The 18011-nt window shown below is 36.1% G+C and overlaps 1 protein-coding gene across 2 annotated transcripts in view; it reads left to right on the top strand.

The window, feature by feature from the left end:
* The window catches only part of SLAIN2 (SLAIN motif family member 2), a 72101-nt gene that overhangs the window by 20398 nt on the left and 33692 nt on the right, over positions 1-18011 (top strand). For both annotated transcript variants that reach the window (XM_027056374.2, XM_027056372.2), the window contains exons 2-3: positions 10951-11099; positions 17522-17686. In XM_027056374.2, coding sequence (XP_026912175.1) covers positions 10951-11099; positions 17522-17686 — 314 coding nt within the window. The remainder of the gene's footprint in view (positions 1-10950; positions 11100-17521; positions 17687-18011) is intronic.

Here is an 18011-nt window from a genome sequence, read left to right as displayed (position 1 = left end):
TAAATACATGTATTTAGATTCCTCCTATTCGTATTTTCACAAAGCGGATAAAATATTTTAATTTCATAATTTAAGAAACTAAGTTTAGAAACTTTAAGAGCACTGCAAATAGAAAATTCTCTGATAGAACAGTTGTTTAGTCTTTATTGTATTAATAAACCTGTGTTTCCAGTTTTTTGTGGATTCTAACTTTATGCTCTCATACCTTTTCTCAGATATTTGTGCAGAAACTTTCTTAAGAAAAATATATTAATTTAAAATGTTTTAACGTTTATTTATTTTGAGAGGGTGAGAGCGAGCATGAGTGGGAGCATGGAGAGAGGGGGGAGAGAGGATCTGAAGCAGGCTCTGCGATGACAGCAGACAGCCCGATGGAGGGCTCAAATTCGTAAACTGTGAGATCATGACCTGAGCTGAAATCAAGAGTTGGACGCTTAAATGATTGAGCCACCCAAGCACCCCTATTAATTTTTAAAACCAAACCTTAATGGGCAAACTGCTAAAAGTCATTAGAGTATGCATTATTATCTGGGATTTGAAGGGTATGTCATTGGCTAAAAGTTACAACTTGTTAGCCGTAAGTTGTATGGCTTCTACAGATAAAATTCCTGTTTAAGGCATTTCACCAATAAAGTTAGCTATTAACAAGCAAGGTACTCCAAAAGAATACATACATGTTGGGGTGCCTGGATGGCTCAGTCAGTTAAGCATCTGACTCTTGGTTTCAGCTCAGGTCACGATCTCATGGTTGGTGAGTTTGAGCCCCCACATCAGGCTCTCTGCTGTCAGCACGGAGCCCACTTCAGATCCTCTTCCTCCCCCCCCTCTGTCCCTCTCTGGCATTCTCTCTCTTTCTTTCAAAATACATAAATAAAAGTTAAAAAAAATGTACATGTTTTTTACATATACATGTAATCTACGTATCTGTATGTAAATATGTATAAACCTATAACCATGTATGTTCTCTGTGGACTAAAAAATACTATGAGTAGTAATTGTTATCTATGTATGTGATGGTGGCTGAAAAATCTATGTTTAGTCAGTATACATAAGGATTGTCTTGCTTTACAGCTATTGTCAAAATTTGCACAGTCTGGTGGTATAGTTTGAGACTCCCAGCCTTCCTGATGTCTTTTGTCAAAAACAAAACATAAAAACCCCAAAAACCAAACAATTCAATTTTTGATTGCTGCACTCTAGGTTGGTCCCACTGTAACTATTGTTCCCAGCAGTATGTGGCTATGCCTCAACAGTAGAAGATTGTCTTTTTAAAGAGGTAATTTCCAACCTCACTTTTGTAGAATTCCAGGGAATATCAAAATTCTTTTCATTTTCTTAAAAAAAACTCTTGCCATACTGGAATGAGAATCAAGAGGTTTGTGAAATGAAAATGGAAACGTAGAGTATCACTGTCTAAAACTTTAGAATTCACTACTTTAAAGCTTTTCTTCATTCTTTTCTGTTTGCTTGCTCTGCCTTGTGTTTTGGTAACCATGTTGTATTCTGCTGTCATATACCTTCTGTTTATATATGTATCCTACCCTGCAGCTAATGTCACTTCAGTGCTTGTAAACTGCTGTAAGAATTTCTTAATGAATTTGCCTTGCTAATAATTACCATTATTATTAGTAATACTGATGACAGTCCTCTGAAAACCAGAAGAGTATTTTATATTTCTTCATATAAATGTAGTATATATGCCTGCAAGTCAGCTAATGGACTAAATATAATAGTTAATGACATAATTAATCTAACATTTCAAAAAGTCCCTTATTACATATATGAAATGAAGATGTTCTTCAGTTGAGTTGTGATTTTTTTTTATTGTAATAGTGGGATCGATTACAACTTTATACTTTATGGTTGGTAGGGCTTAGGAAAAGAGAACAGGGAACAGCAGGAACCATTAGAATGACTACTATGTTGAAGTCTTTTTTTTTTTTTTTTGTTAAGTAAATTCTACCCCCTAATGTGGGTTGAACTCAGGACCCTGAGATCAAGCGTTCCATGCTCTACCAACTGAGCCAGCCAGGGGCCTCCTTAGGCACTAAAGCATAATACTTAAGAGAGTAGGTTCTGGAGTAATCCTAGTTTTGTCACTTAATAACTATGTCACTTTGGACATTTTTATCTCTGTCATTTATCTCATTGTGCCTTGGTGACCTTATCTGTATAATGAGGATTATGATAGCACCTATTCATGGCTTTGTTGTGAAGATTGAGTTAGTATATTTATTTTTTTTTATTTTGTTTTTTTTTAATTTACATCCAAATTAGTTAGCATATAGTGCAACAATGACTTCAGGAGTAGATTCTTTAGTACCCCTTACCCATTAAGCCTGTCCCCCCTCCCACAACCCCTCCAGTAATCCTCAGTTTGCTCTCCATATTTATGAGTCTCTTCTGTTTTGTCCCCTCTCCCTGTTTTTATATGATTTTTGTTTCCCTTCCCTTATGTTCATCTGTTTTGTCTCTTAAAGTCCTCATGTGAGTGAAGTCATATGATTTTTGTCTTTCTCTGACTAATTTCACTTAGCATAATACTCTCCAGTTCCATCCACATAGCTGCAAATAGTAAGATTTCATTCTTTTTGATTGCTGAGTAATACTCCATTGTGTGTGTGTGTGTGTGTGTGTGTGTGTGTGTGTGTGTGTGTGTGTGTATACACACACACACATCTTCTTTATCCATTCATTCATCGATGGACATTTGGGCTCCATACTTTGGCTATTGTTGATAGTACGGCTATAAACATGGGGGTGCATGTGTCCCTTTGAAACAGCACACCTGTATCCCATGGATAAATGCCTAGTAGTGCAATTGCTGGGTCGTAGGGTAGTTCTATTTTTAATTTTTTGAGGGACCTCCATACTGTTTTCCAGAGTGGCTGCACCAGCTTACATTCCCAGAGTTAGTATATTTAAAATATTGAAATCATTCCTGGCATGTAATAAACATTTAATAAAATACAAATAATAATAATAATAATAGCACTTACTATTGCCTTACTGATTGAGAAAGCTTAGTAAATCTTTATAAAGCAATGTATCCTAAGAGTTTAGAATTACTAAATTATTTTTAGTTGAGGGTGAAACCAAAGATACTTCTATTAATGAAAGTTTTACAAAATCATAAAATTATAAAAATAGAAACAAAATTACAATCTCAAAATAGTCACCTTTATCTTACTTTGGTATGTTTCCTTTATCTTTTTTTCATATACATTTTTAAATATTGTAATCATGGTTGTTTTATTCAGTCTTCATTCAGATGCAAATATTTGGCCATCTCTAAATGTCAGTCACTGTGCCAGGGATTGTGCATTGAAACTGTGAAGACAGAGGCTCTGTTTTTTTGTTTTTTGGGTTTTTTTTTTTTTTTTTGTTTTTGTTTTTTGTCTTGAATATGCCATAATAAATAGAGAAGTTTGATTTTGAGGTATTAAAATCTGATTATTTTTCTTGGCCTGTAGAAAGTTGACTAATTATTAAAGACATAGATTTCAATAATAATTTTAATATAATTTTATTTTTACCTTAAAATTAAATCTTTGTTGTTCTTAGCTTCACTACTTTGCTTTCAGCTAACTATAGTATGAAAAGTGATTACTGTGGTTACCATAAATTCAGCAAAGTAACTCCAGTTTCCCTTCCTATCATTTAATTAACTCCAGTTTCCCTTCCTATCATTTAATTATATGTCTGTTATATGTTCATTGGAAAGTCAGGAGAGACATATTCCAAACTGCAAATAATTTGAGGGGATAGAATTGGTAGGGGGAGGAGGGTTGTTATCACTTCTTACATTTATACATTGCTATATTACTGAAAGTTGTTACATCTTTTAAAAAATAATAAAGTTGCATTCTTAGTTGTTCTTATCAGTCATATTATACAGGCATGTGTGGCATATGGGCCAAAATGTGAGTTATTACTGTCAGTTTCATAATATTAATATTCTTATATTCCTACTAGTTCTCTCAGTATTTAACAATATACATAAATTATATTTAATGATTTTTATTTCTTCTGTAATGATCTAAGGGAAAAAGTAATATCTCGAGGGCCAATTTCTTTTTTTTAATGTTCTCGCTCTCTTTTTCTTTTTTAAGTTTATTTATTTTGAGAGACAGTGCACAAGCTGGGTAGGGTCAGAGGGAGAGGGAGAGTAAGAATCCCAAGCAGGCTCTTTGCTGTCAGTGCAGAGCCTGATGCAGGGCTCGACCCCATGAACCATGAGATCATGGCCTGAGCCGAAATCAAGAGTCAGACACTTAACCAACTAAGCCACCCAGGTGCCCCAAGGGCCAGTTAATTTATAAACTATAACTTACATAGTATAAGATTCACCTATTTAAAGTGTACTGTGGGTTTTAGTATTCATTGGTTTCTAGTATATTTACAAAATGGTACAACCATTATCATAGTCTTGTTTCAGAATATTTTTAACATTCCCCAAAGAAACCATGTACCCATTAGCAGTCACTTCCCATTTCTCTTCTCCCTACCCCCTCTCCTATCCCTCAGCAACCATTAATCTACTTTTTGTCTCCTAGTTTGGCCTATCCAGACATTCCATGTAGATGATCTCATATAGTACATGGTCTTTTGTGGCTAGCTACTACTTAGTGTAATGTTTTTGAGGTTCACCCAATGTTTTAGCATTTTTGTCACTAGTACATTTTTTTTAAATGTCTTTTTTCAACTTATAAATACCAACTGAAAAACTTCAAAAAGACAAAAATGAACGAAGTATAAAGCTAAGTCTTTTGTAACTAGAGTGGATGTTAGAGGTGGAATTTCCTTTTTAACAAGGCATATTTAGGTGGCTGCAAAGATGCTTTGTTAAAACGCCTTGCTTCACTATTTACTACTAGTCGTTTTTGTTTTTGTTTTTTTAGTTTAGTTTACTTATTTTGAAAGAGAGAGAGAGAGGGAGAGACAGAATCCCAACAGGCTCTGCACTGACAATGAGGAGCTCAAACTTATAAACCATGAGATCGTGACGTGAGCTAAAATCAAGCAGGTCACTTAACTGACTGAGCCATCCAGGCACACCTATAGTACTAGTCTTATGAGAGGTGGTTAGGAAAGTTTCCCTGATTAAGTGACATTTAAGCTGAGACACAGTCAAAAGTAGGAATGGTCTGACCAAGGTTGGGCAAGGGAGGATGAGATAAGCAAAAATAATTGAGCTTGTTTCAGGCAGAGGGAACAACATGCACGTGTGACCTAGAAGCAAAAGTGTTGGGCTTTCCAGGAATAGAAATTAGTACCATATGGTTGCTATTAAAATTTGGGTGGTGGATGAAAGTGAGAAATGCAGCTTTTTAAAAAAGTACTGAAACAGATCACCGCTGATGCCTGAAAGGGCTGTGGGGGCCTTTTTTTTTTTTTTTTTTTGGATAAGACTCTGTCATAAGGGCAAAAGGAAACTGGCACAGAATTTTTAGCACAGGTATGTTAATACACTCAAATTCATATTTTAGAGAACAACCAAGCATCATTATACAGAAGGGATAAGAAGAAAGCAAGACCAGAGATTTTCAGGGCTTTTTTTTTTTTTAAGGGTTTTTCTTTTTCAAAATTGTTTTGACATTCTTTGCTCTTTACATTTTCATATAACTTTTAGAATTAGCTTGTCAATATCTGTAAAAGAGGCCTGCTGAGATTTGTTTTTAGAGATTGTGTTGTGTAGATCAGTTTGGAAATACTGACGTCTTGACAATATTGAGTCTTCAGGTCTATGAACATAGTACATCTTTCATTTATTTAAGTTTTCTTTAATTTATCTCAGTGTTTTACTGTTTTTAGTGTACAACTCTTATACTTCATTTGTTATTTCATATTTGAAATAATATATAGATATACAAATGATTGTTTTGCCTGTCAATCCTGTATCCTACAACCTTAGTAAATACATTTATTCTAGTTGGGTGTTTTTGGTTTTGGTAGATTCCTGCGAAGGCATTTCTATATACAGGATCATGTTGGCTGTGAATAAAGACTGTTTTGCTTCCTTCTTTCATATGATGTCTTTAATTACTTTTCCTTGCCTTGTGAAACTGGTGAGACACTCTAGTGTAGCATTGTATAGAAATGATGAGAGCTTGCATCCTTAACTTTATTCCCAGTCCTAGAAGAAGAATTCATTCTTTCACCATTAGATCTATTTTTCTGAAAGAGTTTGTGTAGGATTTGGTATTATTTTTTTCTTGGTGATGATAACATTAATAGGTAAAGGCATTTGGGCATGGGTTGTTTTTCTTTACAGGAAGATTTCTAATTACTGATTCAATTTCTTTTTGTAAATCTCTTCAGATTCTCTGTTTCTCTGTGAGTCCCATTTGGTAACTTGTATCTTTCTAGGAATTTGTATATCCTATCTAACCTGTTTGCATAAACTGTTCATAATATTCCCTTATAATCCTGTTTGTAGCAGTGTTCACGCTTTATTTCTAATTTTTGTAATTAGTGTTTTCTCACTTTTTTTTTGGTAAATCTAAGATATTGCATTTTTAGAATCTTTTCAAAGAACCATATTTGGTTTCTTTTTTTTTTCCCTGTATTTTTCTATTTCACTGATTACTACTAATATTTATATTTTCCTCCCTTCTGACTGCCTTGAGTTTAATTTGCTCTTCTTATTTTTTATGATTAGACTGTTGATTTGAGACCTCTTTTCTTTCCTAATATGTGCTAAAAATTATAAATTTTCCTCTACTTCACTGTCTTCATCACATAATTAGTGGTATGGTTTATTTTTGTTTTTTTCAGTTAAAGATATTTTCTAATTTCCCTTGTGATCTATTATTTGACCTGTGGTTATTTTTAAGTGTGTTGTTTAATTTCCAAATATTTGGAATTTACTACATTTCTTTCTGTTGATTTCTAATGTAATTCCATTGTGGTCAGAGAACAAACTTTGAAGAATTTCAGTTATTTTAAATTCAGAAAGACTTTTTCGTGGTCAAATTGATCTGACCTGAAGAATGTCCCGTGTGTACTTAAAAAGAACATCTGTTCTTTTATTGATGGGTAGAGTGCCCCATAATTGTCAGTTAAGTAAAATTGCTTGATAATGTTCAAGACTTCTAAATTCTTACTGATTTTTCCATGTAGCTCTTTTTTCAGCTCTTAAGAGGGTGCTATTGAAAACTCCAAATAAAATTTCTCAGTTGTCTCTTTTTCTTTTTATTCTACTACTGTTATTAGGTATCTTTTTATTTGATTGTTATATCTTCCTGATGTATTGATCTCTCTTTGTCTCCAGTAATATTTCTTAAGTTCCAGCTCTTTTATGGTTACTATTTTCATGGTATATCTTCCTGTCTTTTAGTTTCAACCTACTTGTGACTTTGAATCTAAGGTGTTTCTTCTATAGAAAAATATAGTTAGGTCTTGTTTTATTGTTTGTTTTTTCAAAATTTATTTATTTTGAGAGAGAGAGTGTTGGGGGGAGAGAGGGGGAGAGAGAGAAAGAGAGTGCAGAGCCTGATGCGGGGCTCGAACTCATGAGCCATGAAATTATGACCTGAGCCTACGTTGGATGCTTAACCAACTGAGCCATCCAAGTGCCTGGGTCTTTTTTTTTTTTTCTTTTTTCTTTTTTATTCAGTCTGACCATCTCTGCCTTTTGAATAGATTGCTTATAGTCTATTCAATTTAGTGTAATTATTGGTGTGGTTGGATTTATGTCTGCCATTTTGGTTTTTGTTTTCAGTTTGACTTCATTGTTTCTGTTCTTCATCCCAACTTTAACTGTTTTCTTGGTATGGTGAATGATTTCCAGTTGTATCCCTGATATTCTGTGTATTATATTGTGAAACTCCTAATCATATTTCTTCTTTTTTAGTAAGCAGTTTTGTCTAGGTATAGTGCATGGGATAGACGTTCAGCTCTCTGCCAGGTCATGCTGACATCATGTCAGCAAGAGTGGGGCCCTGGCTCACACTATCTTCTTCCAGATGGATGGGGTGTAAAATCAACTCTATACTGGGCCCTACTGACATGTAGAGAACTGGTAAAGGGAGATGAGATGCTCACTCCACACTGCCTCCTGCCTTGTTGATGCTGGGTAGGAGTGGAGGCTCAGCTCCCCACTGGGCCTCTATGACTTAATTTTAGCAGAATTAGGGTAATGAAGTTATACATTTCAAGTTTTCTTGGCAGGTGAAAGCTTGACAAATCCCAACCCTTGTAAGTTGTATTAGCCACCTATGTACTGGCTGTGCCCATCAGAAATAAGTCCCTTTTGATTCAACATTATTATTAAGTTATTAAATATTATTTTAAAACTTCAAAAGCACCAGTGAGAAAAATGTTTTTAGCTCATGAAATAGTTATTTTGAAGAAGTCTATGTGTTTGTAAGAAACAAACAAAGGAGATGATATGTATTCAAATATTTTTGTTTAGGATTTTCTTTAAAAATTCAGGGACTGAAACATCTTGGTCTTGCTAAAAGAGGATCCACTTACATGCTACAACCCAGTTCACATGTCCTCTGTCAGGTTTAGAAATACTTTGAAACCTCAACCAAAGGTTCCTTGACCAAAGAATAATTTTTTGCCAATGCCATTTGGGCCATAGGCCTCCATTTTTAGACTTGAGGGTAGTAATGGGGCACTGAAATAAGAAGACAGAGTGATAAGAGATAGTTGGCATACTCGGGTTATTGAATCAGTCTCCCTCTTTTCATCACTCTAGGAATGTACAGGTTACTACATTAACTTTTACCTTAATGGAAAGTAACTTTTAACTTTTAACTTAATGGAAGGAAGGTGCATTCTCTGTTGCCAGTTAGGGAAGTAAATATAGGAACGATGGGGGGAAAGGTAAGTTTGTACATGTAGGATCAGCAAGACTTGGTGATAGATTATTGGTGAAGGTAGGAAATAAAACAGATGGAGGAACCCAAAATTTGCGTTTTTAGCTTTTGTAACTGAAGGAATTATGGTGCCATTGACAAAAACAGGAGAGCTACCATTCATAGGGTATAGGAGATATGATGGCTTAGTGTAATTGATTTTGAATTATTGTTTTATTAATTTAGTTTATAGTACATTCTGTATTTTTAAAGACTCTAAAAGCACCTTATAATTTTTTAATAAAAACTTTATCAGGATATAATTTATATAATATAGAATTTACCCATATCTTTATAATATATATATGCAATAAAATGCATCATAAGATTCAAGAATTTAGTTACATGACATTGTTACCACAGCCATCACCACCATGTAATTTTAGAACATTTATTTCACTCTAAAAGAAATCTCTTCCCCATTCCTACCTCTTCTAGTCCTAGACAATGACTAATCTACTTTCTGGTGTGTCCTTTTCTAGACATTTTGTATAAATGGAATCATACAGTATGTGTGTTTTTTGTGTCTGGTTACTTTGAGCATGTTTTTGAGGCTCATTCCTGATCCTTGAACTTTTTACAGTTAGTTTTACAGCTAACAGTAGAGGAACATAATAAGCACACATGAGTCATGTGATTAAATTGTGTGAAACCAGTAGTGTAGGGAAAAGTTATATGTTGAAAGAGTAATGATCATAAAGTGATTTTGTTAATGTTTATTCATCTATAGTTTTGTTTGCTAAATATTTCTAACCTAAAATACCTATATATGATAGTTATCACAATTAAAATGGAATGCTGAGGTAGAGATTTATTATGAAACATTTGTAGTATTTAAGATGGAAAGAGAATGAACCCCATTGGTTTCGTTTTCTTTTTGAACTGTTATTAAGGTATTTCATAAATTGAGATTTTATTTCATTTTTTTCCAAATGAACATGGATTGTTGACTAGAGAAATGATTATTTACCCTATTAGTTTTGATTATCTTGATCAGAGCTGACTAGTTGATGTGAGTGACTTAATTTATGGATAGGGGAGATGAGAAAAGGGATGGAAAATGTACATTGGGTCACTAGAAAGTAGTTTGTCAATTCTGGTACTATAGAGATATATTTAAATGTTTATACCAGAACACATTTTATTTGATTGCCCTAACTTGATTAATATAAAATGTGAAATTACTAACTCCTGGTCTTGCGGAGACATTTAACTATGTAGATAAAGCATACTGTTGTTTACTTCATAAATTCCACTCAAAGTGTCTTAATTTGGAAACCATTCTGATTAGAATTTAAGTAACTTCACATTTTTCATATGGTATCACATTTGAAATAAATTAATATCAATTGACATAATCTGGACCAATCTGAGGAAAAAACTATGAAGTAGGAAATTCAAGGGTATCACTCTCCTGTCTTCTGCCCACATTGTCTTTTTGTATACCTTCCCCAGGAGCTTATAAAGTGTACTGTCCTATTCTTTTTCCTGAGACTGAAGTAAATTTCATAAATGCATTCATATTAAGTTATTCAGGATTTAACGTATTGCTTTTTTCTGATGTGTCATGGTTTGAAAAGAAGGCTACAAGAGTGGGTACTGCTTAACTAAAGGGAATGGATTGCTAATGGGAGATTTTTGTGTGGTTTGTGGTAGGAAGTGAACTGGCAGGTGGAAAACAAGGTATTTGTCTCATACTGTCTCCAAGACAGTACTTAATGATATAGTTATATTAGGGAGTTGATCAAGTACTACTGAAAACAGACCGAACTATTGTAAAGACAGATGTTTCCTCATAGTTTTTGTAATGAGACTAAAAGAAAAAGAAGACCTATTTTAGAATTAGACAGTTGGCTTCATTTGGGTTTATTTAACATTTGAAATATGGGTTAATATTGATGGTTGTAGTGTCATTTTCTTTTTATACACAAAGTAAAATGTAGGTGATTTTAAAGACATTCCGTGACACCTGCAACACCCCCCTCTTAATTTAAATCTGTCCAAAAGGATCCCTGTCTTATAACTTGTGCTTAATAATGAATGTTAACCTTTTATTTTTGTTTTTGTTTTTGTTTTCTTCTAGGCTGTATTCATCACCAAAGAAAAAACTTACACCAATGCAGAAATCAGTTAGTCCACTAGTTTGGTGCAGGCAAGTTTTGGATTACCCAAGTCCTGATGTCGAATGTGCTAAAAAGTCTCTTATCCACAAACTTGATCAAACTATGTCAGGTATGTCTATAATTTTACTTGTAAGTTCATCTCCTTGCTTTCTTTAATCAAAAAACAGATAGATGTTGAGTTGGTATGTTTTTAGGAAGGCAGTTTTTTGCTTGGTGGTTTCTTAATCTTGTGCATGCCATCATGGGTTTTTACCATATGCACATAACCTTGTTTACTTAATAGCTTGTTAAATTACATAATACCCTGTTAAATTTACTTAATAGCTTTTTGCCCCAATCTTCTCATTTTTATTTCACTTCATCCTAAAGAATAATATCCATGAAATAATGGGGTTTATGTGATAGGGCTTTTTTTTTTTTTCTAATATAAGTTAAAACAAATAACTATCAAAAATATGTTTGGTATCATCTAAAGTTCTCTCACCACCCTTGGGAAATTCTGATGTGGTGGAAACATACAGGCTGGGAACCAAAGAGACCCCATTCTCATTCTAGCACTTAGTTACTCTGTGACTCTGTGCATTATTTAACTTCTGTGAGCTTTTTCCTTGTGTATACGTAACTTCTGTGTTACTTTTTCCTTGTGTATAGAGGATCCTTTTTGGAAAAGCAGTAGCCTTTATGCAATTAAAAAAATTTTTTTTTCTGAATATTAAGTGTTTTTAGAATTGTATCCTGGAGCTTGATTTAAATTCTATTCATAAGAGTTTTTTTTAATGTTTGTTTATTTTTGAGAGAGAGAGAGAGAGTGCAGGTAGGGGAGGGACAGGCAGAGAGGGAGACACAGAATCTGAAGCAGGCTCCAGGCTCTGAGCTGTCAGCACTGAGCCCGATGTGGGGCTTGAACCCATGAACCACGAGATCATGACCTGAACCAAAGTTAGATAGTTAACTGACTGAGCCACTCAGGCGCCTCCAAATTATTAAAAGTATCTAGACAAAGTAGTAGACAATTCAAAATAACTGGAAAATTTCTAACTCATTCCAGTTAGGTGATATTATTTAGATGTTTATTAAAAATATCTTTAGGAACAACTTTCCATTACTGTATCTCACCTTAGAAATAAGGTAAGTATATTTTACAGTTAGGAGTTGTCATTATTCAGCAGTATATGTTCATAACCTACTTTGTGCTAGGTGTTCTCAACTCTGAGGATATTGCAATGAATAAAATAGACGAAAAAGTCCCTTACTTCCCAGAGCTTATATTCTAACGGGGGTGGCAGACAGTCGATAAATAAACATATAAACGCATTGGCAAACTTTTTCTGTAAATAGCCAGATAGTAAACATCTTAGGTTTTGTGGGCCATGAGGTCTCTGTTGCAGTTACTCCCCTTTGCCCTTCTTGGACGCAAGCAGCCATAGATAATACGTAAATGAATGGGCATGGCTGTGTTCCAGGGAAGCGTTATTTACAAAAAGAAGTGGTGGGCTGGAATTGGCTCACAGGCTGCAGTTTACCAAACCTTGGTTTAAAACATCCTAAAAAATAGGAACTATTAGCAATTGGCAATTAGTCAATTGGACTTGGGGAAAACCAAAATAACACCTCAAAAATAGCAATTTGAGTGAAGTAGCTTTTTGCTTTATTATAACAAGGTATTAAAGGTAGTGGGAGTGTGTAAGAGAAACTGTTACTCTTGAACCAAAACTAGGTGTAATCAGGTACTGGATTTGTTTGACAGTGTTTAGATATTATAGCTATATGCACAGAGCAGTAGGTACAGCTATAAATGTAATATATAGTCAAAGGAAAAGGGGCACCTGGATGGCTCAGTCGGTTAAGCCTCTGATGCTTGATTCCCTCTCAGGTCATGATCTCATGGGTTCGTGAGTTCGAGCCCCACTTCGGGCTCTGTGCTGACAGTGTGGAGCCTGCTTGGGGTCCTCTCCCTCTCTTTCTGCCTCTCTGTGCCTCTCCTTCCCTCCCCTCAGTGGATAGATAAACTTAAAAAAATAAAAAGAAAAAACAACTATTTGGCTATTCCAAATTTCAACCTTAGTCCTAAATCCCCCCTTTTCCAAGTTGGTGAGGAGATATTAGATGTATTTCTGTGATAAGGCAGAGCTTCCTGGGAATACAGCTATTGTATTCTAAGAGAATGGTTTCTGTTCAGTCCAGCTCAGCTTCCTTGCAGTGCTCTACTACTTGTCCTGAAGATGTTCTTCTCTTATTGTTTATGATAGTGCATTGTATTTTTTTAAATGTTTTTTTTTTAATATTTATTTATTTTTGAGAGACGGAGCGAGACACAGCACGAGTTGGGGGGGCCGGGCGCAGAGAGTGGGGGAGACACAGAATCCAAAGCAGGCTCCAGGCTTTGAGCTGTCAGCACAGAGCCCAACACGGGGCTCGAACTCAAGAGCCGCAAGATCATGACCTGAGCCGAAGTCAGATGCTTAACTGACTGAGCCACCCAGGCGCCTCATGATAGTGCATTGTATTTTTTACCCTGTCTCACCCTCCCTACTGTTTTCTTTGAAGCCGTCTTTGAAGGTTCTTCCTTCTTTGTCCATCTTTTTTTTTTAATTGGAAACTTTACATAGCTTTAAATTTACCACTTTAACCATTTTTAAAAATTGTTTTTTTAAGTGTATTTGAGAGAGAGAATGCGTGCTGCCCGGGTCGGGGAGGGGCAGAGAGAGAGAGGGAGAGAGAATCCTCTTAATCCCATGAACTGGGGATCATGAGCTGAGCTGAAATCAATAATCAGATGCTTAATTAACTGAGCCACCCAGGCGCCCCAACCATTTTTTATTTTTTATTTTTTAAACCATTTTTTAAATCTACAGTTCAGTGGCATTGAGTACAGTCACATTGCTGTGCAGCCATCACCACTGACCATCTCCAGAACTTTTTCATCATCTCATACTGTACAATTCTGTATCCATTAAATGTCCCATTTCCCCAATCCCCCATCTGTCCACCTTTTAAGTTTAGGGTGACAGAGGTCTCTTTTGCCTGGCTTCTGTTTTCATTATTTCATCCATTCATATGGTATCCAGCGGCCTCTCTTCAACTTAATCTCATTCATTTATACATATATTCAGTTAATATTTACTGAGAGCCTGATATATTTCAGACTTTGGGGAGAGGGTAGAGGATACATGATAAAAACTAACAGCATACCTGAGCTCATGGAGTTTATCATCTACTAGGGGAAATGTACTAATACAAATAGTTTTTATAACTGGTGACACATAATAAAAGAATGGTACAAAGTGCTTTGCTTTGAGAAATGGGGATTTTACTTCAGGAAACAATGTTTGACCTGAGTCCTAAAGATTTAGAAAAATTTGAGTGGTTTAAGGGGGAAGGCGAAAGAGGGAATAAGGGTATTCCAGGTAGAGAACACAGTGTTTACAGAGGCTCTGTGGGAGGCCTGTGCAAGCATGCGGGGAGAGTATGGCACGCACGAGACCTGGAAAAAGCCAAGTTGGTGGCTGGAGAAGAGTAGGGAAGGGAGAAATGTGAGAAAGATATGTAGGAGCCAGACTTTGCAAGCCCTTATAGATTATGCTAAAGGTTTTGGACTTGGGGCGCCTGGATGACTCAGTCAGTTAAGCCTCTGACTCCTGGTTTCAGCTCAGGCCATGATCTAAGGGTTTGTGGTGTTGGGCCCCGTGTTGGGCTTGTGTCGGGCTCGGTGCTGACAGGATGGAGACTGCTTGGGATTTCTCTCTCTCCCTCTGCCCCTTCCCTGTTCTCTCTCTTTCTCAAAATAAGTAAATATTTTTTTTTAAGAAAAGGTTTTGGGCCTTATTCTAAAAGCAATGGAAAGGGGCATCCGGGTGGCTCAGTTGGTTGAGCGTCTGACTCTTGATTTCAGCACAAATCATGATTCTCGGGTTGTGGGATCAAGTCCCACAGCGGGCTCCATGCTGAGCGTGGAGCTTGCTTAAAATTCTCTCTGTCTCTGTCTCCTGCCCCTCTCCCCTGCTCATGCTCGCTCGCTCGCTCGCTCACTCTCTAAAAAAAAATAAAAAAGCAATAGAAAGATTGGAGGGTGTTGTTCAAGGGTGTGGTATATATGAGCAGGAAGACGTGATTAGGTTTGCATTTTGGTAAGGTCATGCTTAGCTGGAGTATGGAGAGTAGATTGGAGAAGGCTAGAAGTGAATGAATGTAGGGTGCTTTTGCGGGGGGCGGGGGTTGATAATGATAGCTGGGCACTGTGTGTTGATGGTAGTGGAGATGAAGAGATGTGGATGGAAAACTGAATGAGCGAAATTTGAGGAAGTAAGGGAGAAGTATCAATGATCTAGGTTTCCAGCTTGTGTGACAGGATGAATGTTATTAATCATTTTGAGGTCAGAACCCCAGGAAGAGAGTTAAATTTTAGCGGGAAAATCATGACTTTGAATGTGGAAATGTTGGCTCTGAGGAGCCAGTGGCTCCATAGAGGAGACATTAAATAGGCAGCACATATGGGACTGAAGCCCAGGAAAACTTGGGACTGGGGATATAAATAATGGGGAGTTTTTGGACTATAGATAATAACTGATGTGATAGATATGAATGAGATTTCTTAGGAAAAGGAATATAGTATAGAGTGAGGACATAAAGGGGTGAGGACTTGAAATGCTAGTGATTAAATAAATAACCACCGGGAAGAGAATAAGCTTCAGAGGAGATCAGAAAGTAAAGAGGAAGAAATTAGCACCCCAGTTTCTGCTCAGGTTGGTATTTCTGAGATACTGCATTCTAAGTATGTTTAAAGTGTGGCATCTTATCTCTTGGGGAATACGGACAAAACTACACTGTCCAACCTACTGCTAGTTGTCATCAAACTAAACAGAAAAACAACAAAAAACGTATGTTCTTCCACCCCAAACCATTTCTCTGCCCAGTAGGCAAACCAGAAACTTCAGAGTCCCCTTTTTTTTTTCTTTTGTAATCCTTCTAGTTTTTAATATCTATCCTTCTTTTTTGTATTTGTCACCTCTACTGCCTAGTTCAGTGTCATCTATTCAACATAAAAATGTCCATCAATTTTCTTCTGAAACTGATTGGATCATATATCACCCTTACTCACAATTCACTGATAGTGAATAACGTTCATTCTCCTGAGCATAGTTTCCAGGACTTCCACGACCTGGCCCGGCTACATCTTCCTGTTTTGTCCCTCACGCATCTGCTTTACCTTTCTACAGCACTCACTCTTATTCCCTGAACCTAATATACATTTTCAAGACCCTGCTTTTGTTCCTGTGATAAACACAGATGGAAGCACATGCTTTCCCCATTCTCATTGGCCTGTCAGATTGCCGCTCATCCTCTCAGGACTGCTCCAATGCCCCTTTCCAAAAAGCTGTGCCTAGTTTTTCTCATTTGTAATGAATTATCCTGTCTCATCATTCCACAGACCTTTGCACCTTTATGATAGTGCTCATTTCATTTTGCCCTGAAATCATTGTTTTTTCCTGCCTGCACTACTTGGTTGTAAGCCCCTTGAGAAATAGTACGATGTCACATTTGTCTGTATGTTCTACACCTTGCTTTGCCAATGGTCAGAAATACTGAGTTAAGCTATGGATTTTAGAAGAGTGTAGAAGAAAGAAATACTATTTTAAGTAGTAATTTTTCTCTACGTATGTACTTGATATCTTAGTTCTACTTTTGTACTGTTTCTATAATCTTACATGCATAGCACATGTTTTCTTCCTTTTCTTGGGCCAGAAGACTAGGGGAAAGGGAGGGAGGCTTTTTTCTTTTTAAAAAGAGAATTCGCACGTTTGACCTTAACCTGGCCTAAGTAGTCAATATTGCTTTGCTTTTACAAAAATCTAAACTTTGGAAAGGCTGTTTTTAAAACTCACTATGTCATACCTTTTTCTCCCCTTTTCTTTGCAGTAAATGTTTGTTATAGAAAAATGAAAAAACAGGGGCTCCTGGGTGGTTCAGTCAGTTAAGCACCCGACTTTGGCTCAGGAGATGATCTCAGGTTCCTGAGTTCAAGCCCCACATCGGACTCTCTGATGTCTGTGCAGAGCCTGCTTTGGATCCTCTGTCTCCCCTCACTCTCTGTCCCTCCCCTGCGCTCTCTCTCCTGTGCTCTCTCTCTCCCTCTCAAAAGTAAACATTTTTTTTAAAAACGAGAAGACACAAATATACTTTTCATTCATTTTATTTTTTAAGACCATTCAGAGTTAATACAGTTGGAACAAACTTCCCGACAAGATAGAAGTAAATTAATTTAATAGCTAATAATTTGTTGAGAAGATATTCTTCCTATGGTATTATTTTTGATGTTTGGTGTGGCTACTGTTTTACTTGCACAGTGCAATTTAAGATAATGGAACTATTTTGTTGGGATTATTAATGTGTATTTTCTCTTGCTACTCTAAGAATGTTTCTGTATTTAAATTGAGATAATGACTTCATAGGTTTCCCAGTAGGAAAAAATGTTGAATGAAGTGTTAACCTTTTCTGTTATTATGTTGATTTCTCCCCTTCTCATTAACACAGCTCTCAAGAGGCAGAATTTATATAACAATCCTTTCAACTCCATGAGTTACACAAGTCCTTATAGTCCAAGTGCAAGTAGCCCGTACAGCAGTGGTTTCAATTCTCCATCTTCAACCCCAGTGCGACCTCCTATAGTCAAACAGCTAATACTTCCTGGAAATTCAGGTAAGGAGAATTTGAAATGGAATAATCAAGGTATAGTTTTTAACTTACTGCCCTACCTCAGAAAATAACTCAATCATCAATAGTTCAAGTTCTTGTGCCTATGAGACTTTTAAGTGGTTAAAGAAAATATCAGTGAGGAGCTCTTTAGCACCTGGTACTGATAAACCAGGGTACATCTGTAAAGTTTTCTTTAGCATGTACTTAAAAGTTTTTAGATGTGGCTTGATTAGAGTAACAAGCTTGATTCTTTTAACTAATAGATGCTTTCTTTTACTGAATAGATTGATTGGGCTATAAAAGCTAAAAATAAAAGCTCTTATTAAAC

This window comes from Acinonyx jubatus, chromosome B1, assembly GCF_027475565.1.
Source record: "Acinonyx jubatus isolate Ajub_Pintada_27869175 chromosome B1, VMU_Ajub_asm_v1.0, whole genome shotgun sequence".
NCBI lineage: Eukaryota > Metazoa > Chordata > Mammalia > Carnivora > Felidae > Acinonyx > Acinonyx jubatus.
Note: the sequence above shows the minus strand (reverse complement) of the source record. Positions and strands in the feature narration are given on the sequence as shown.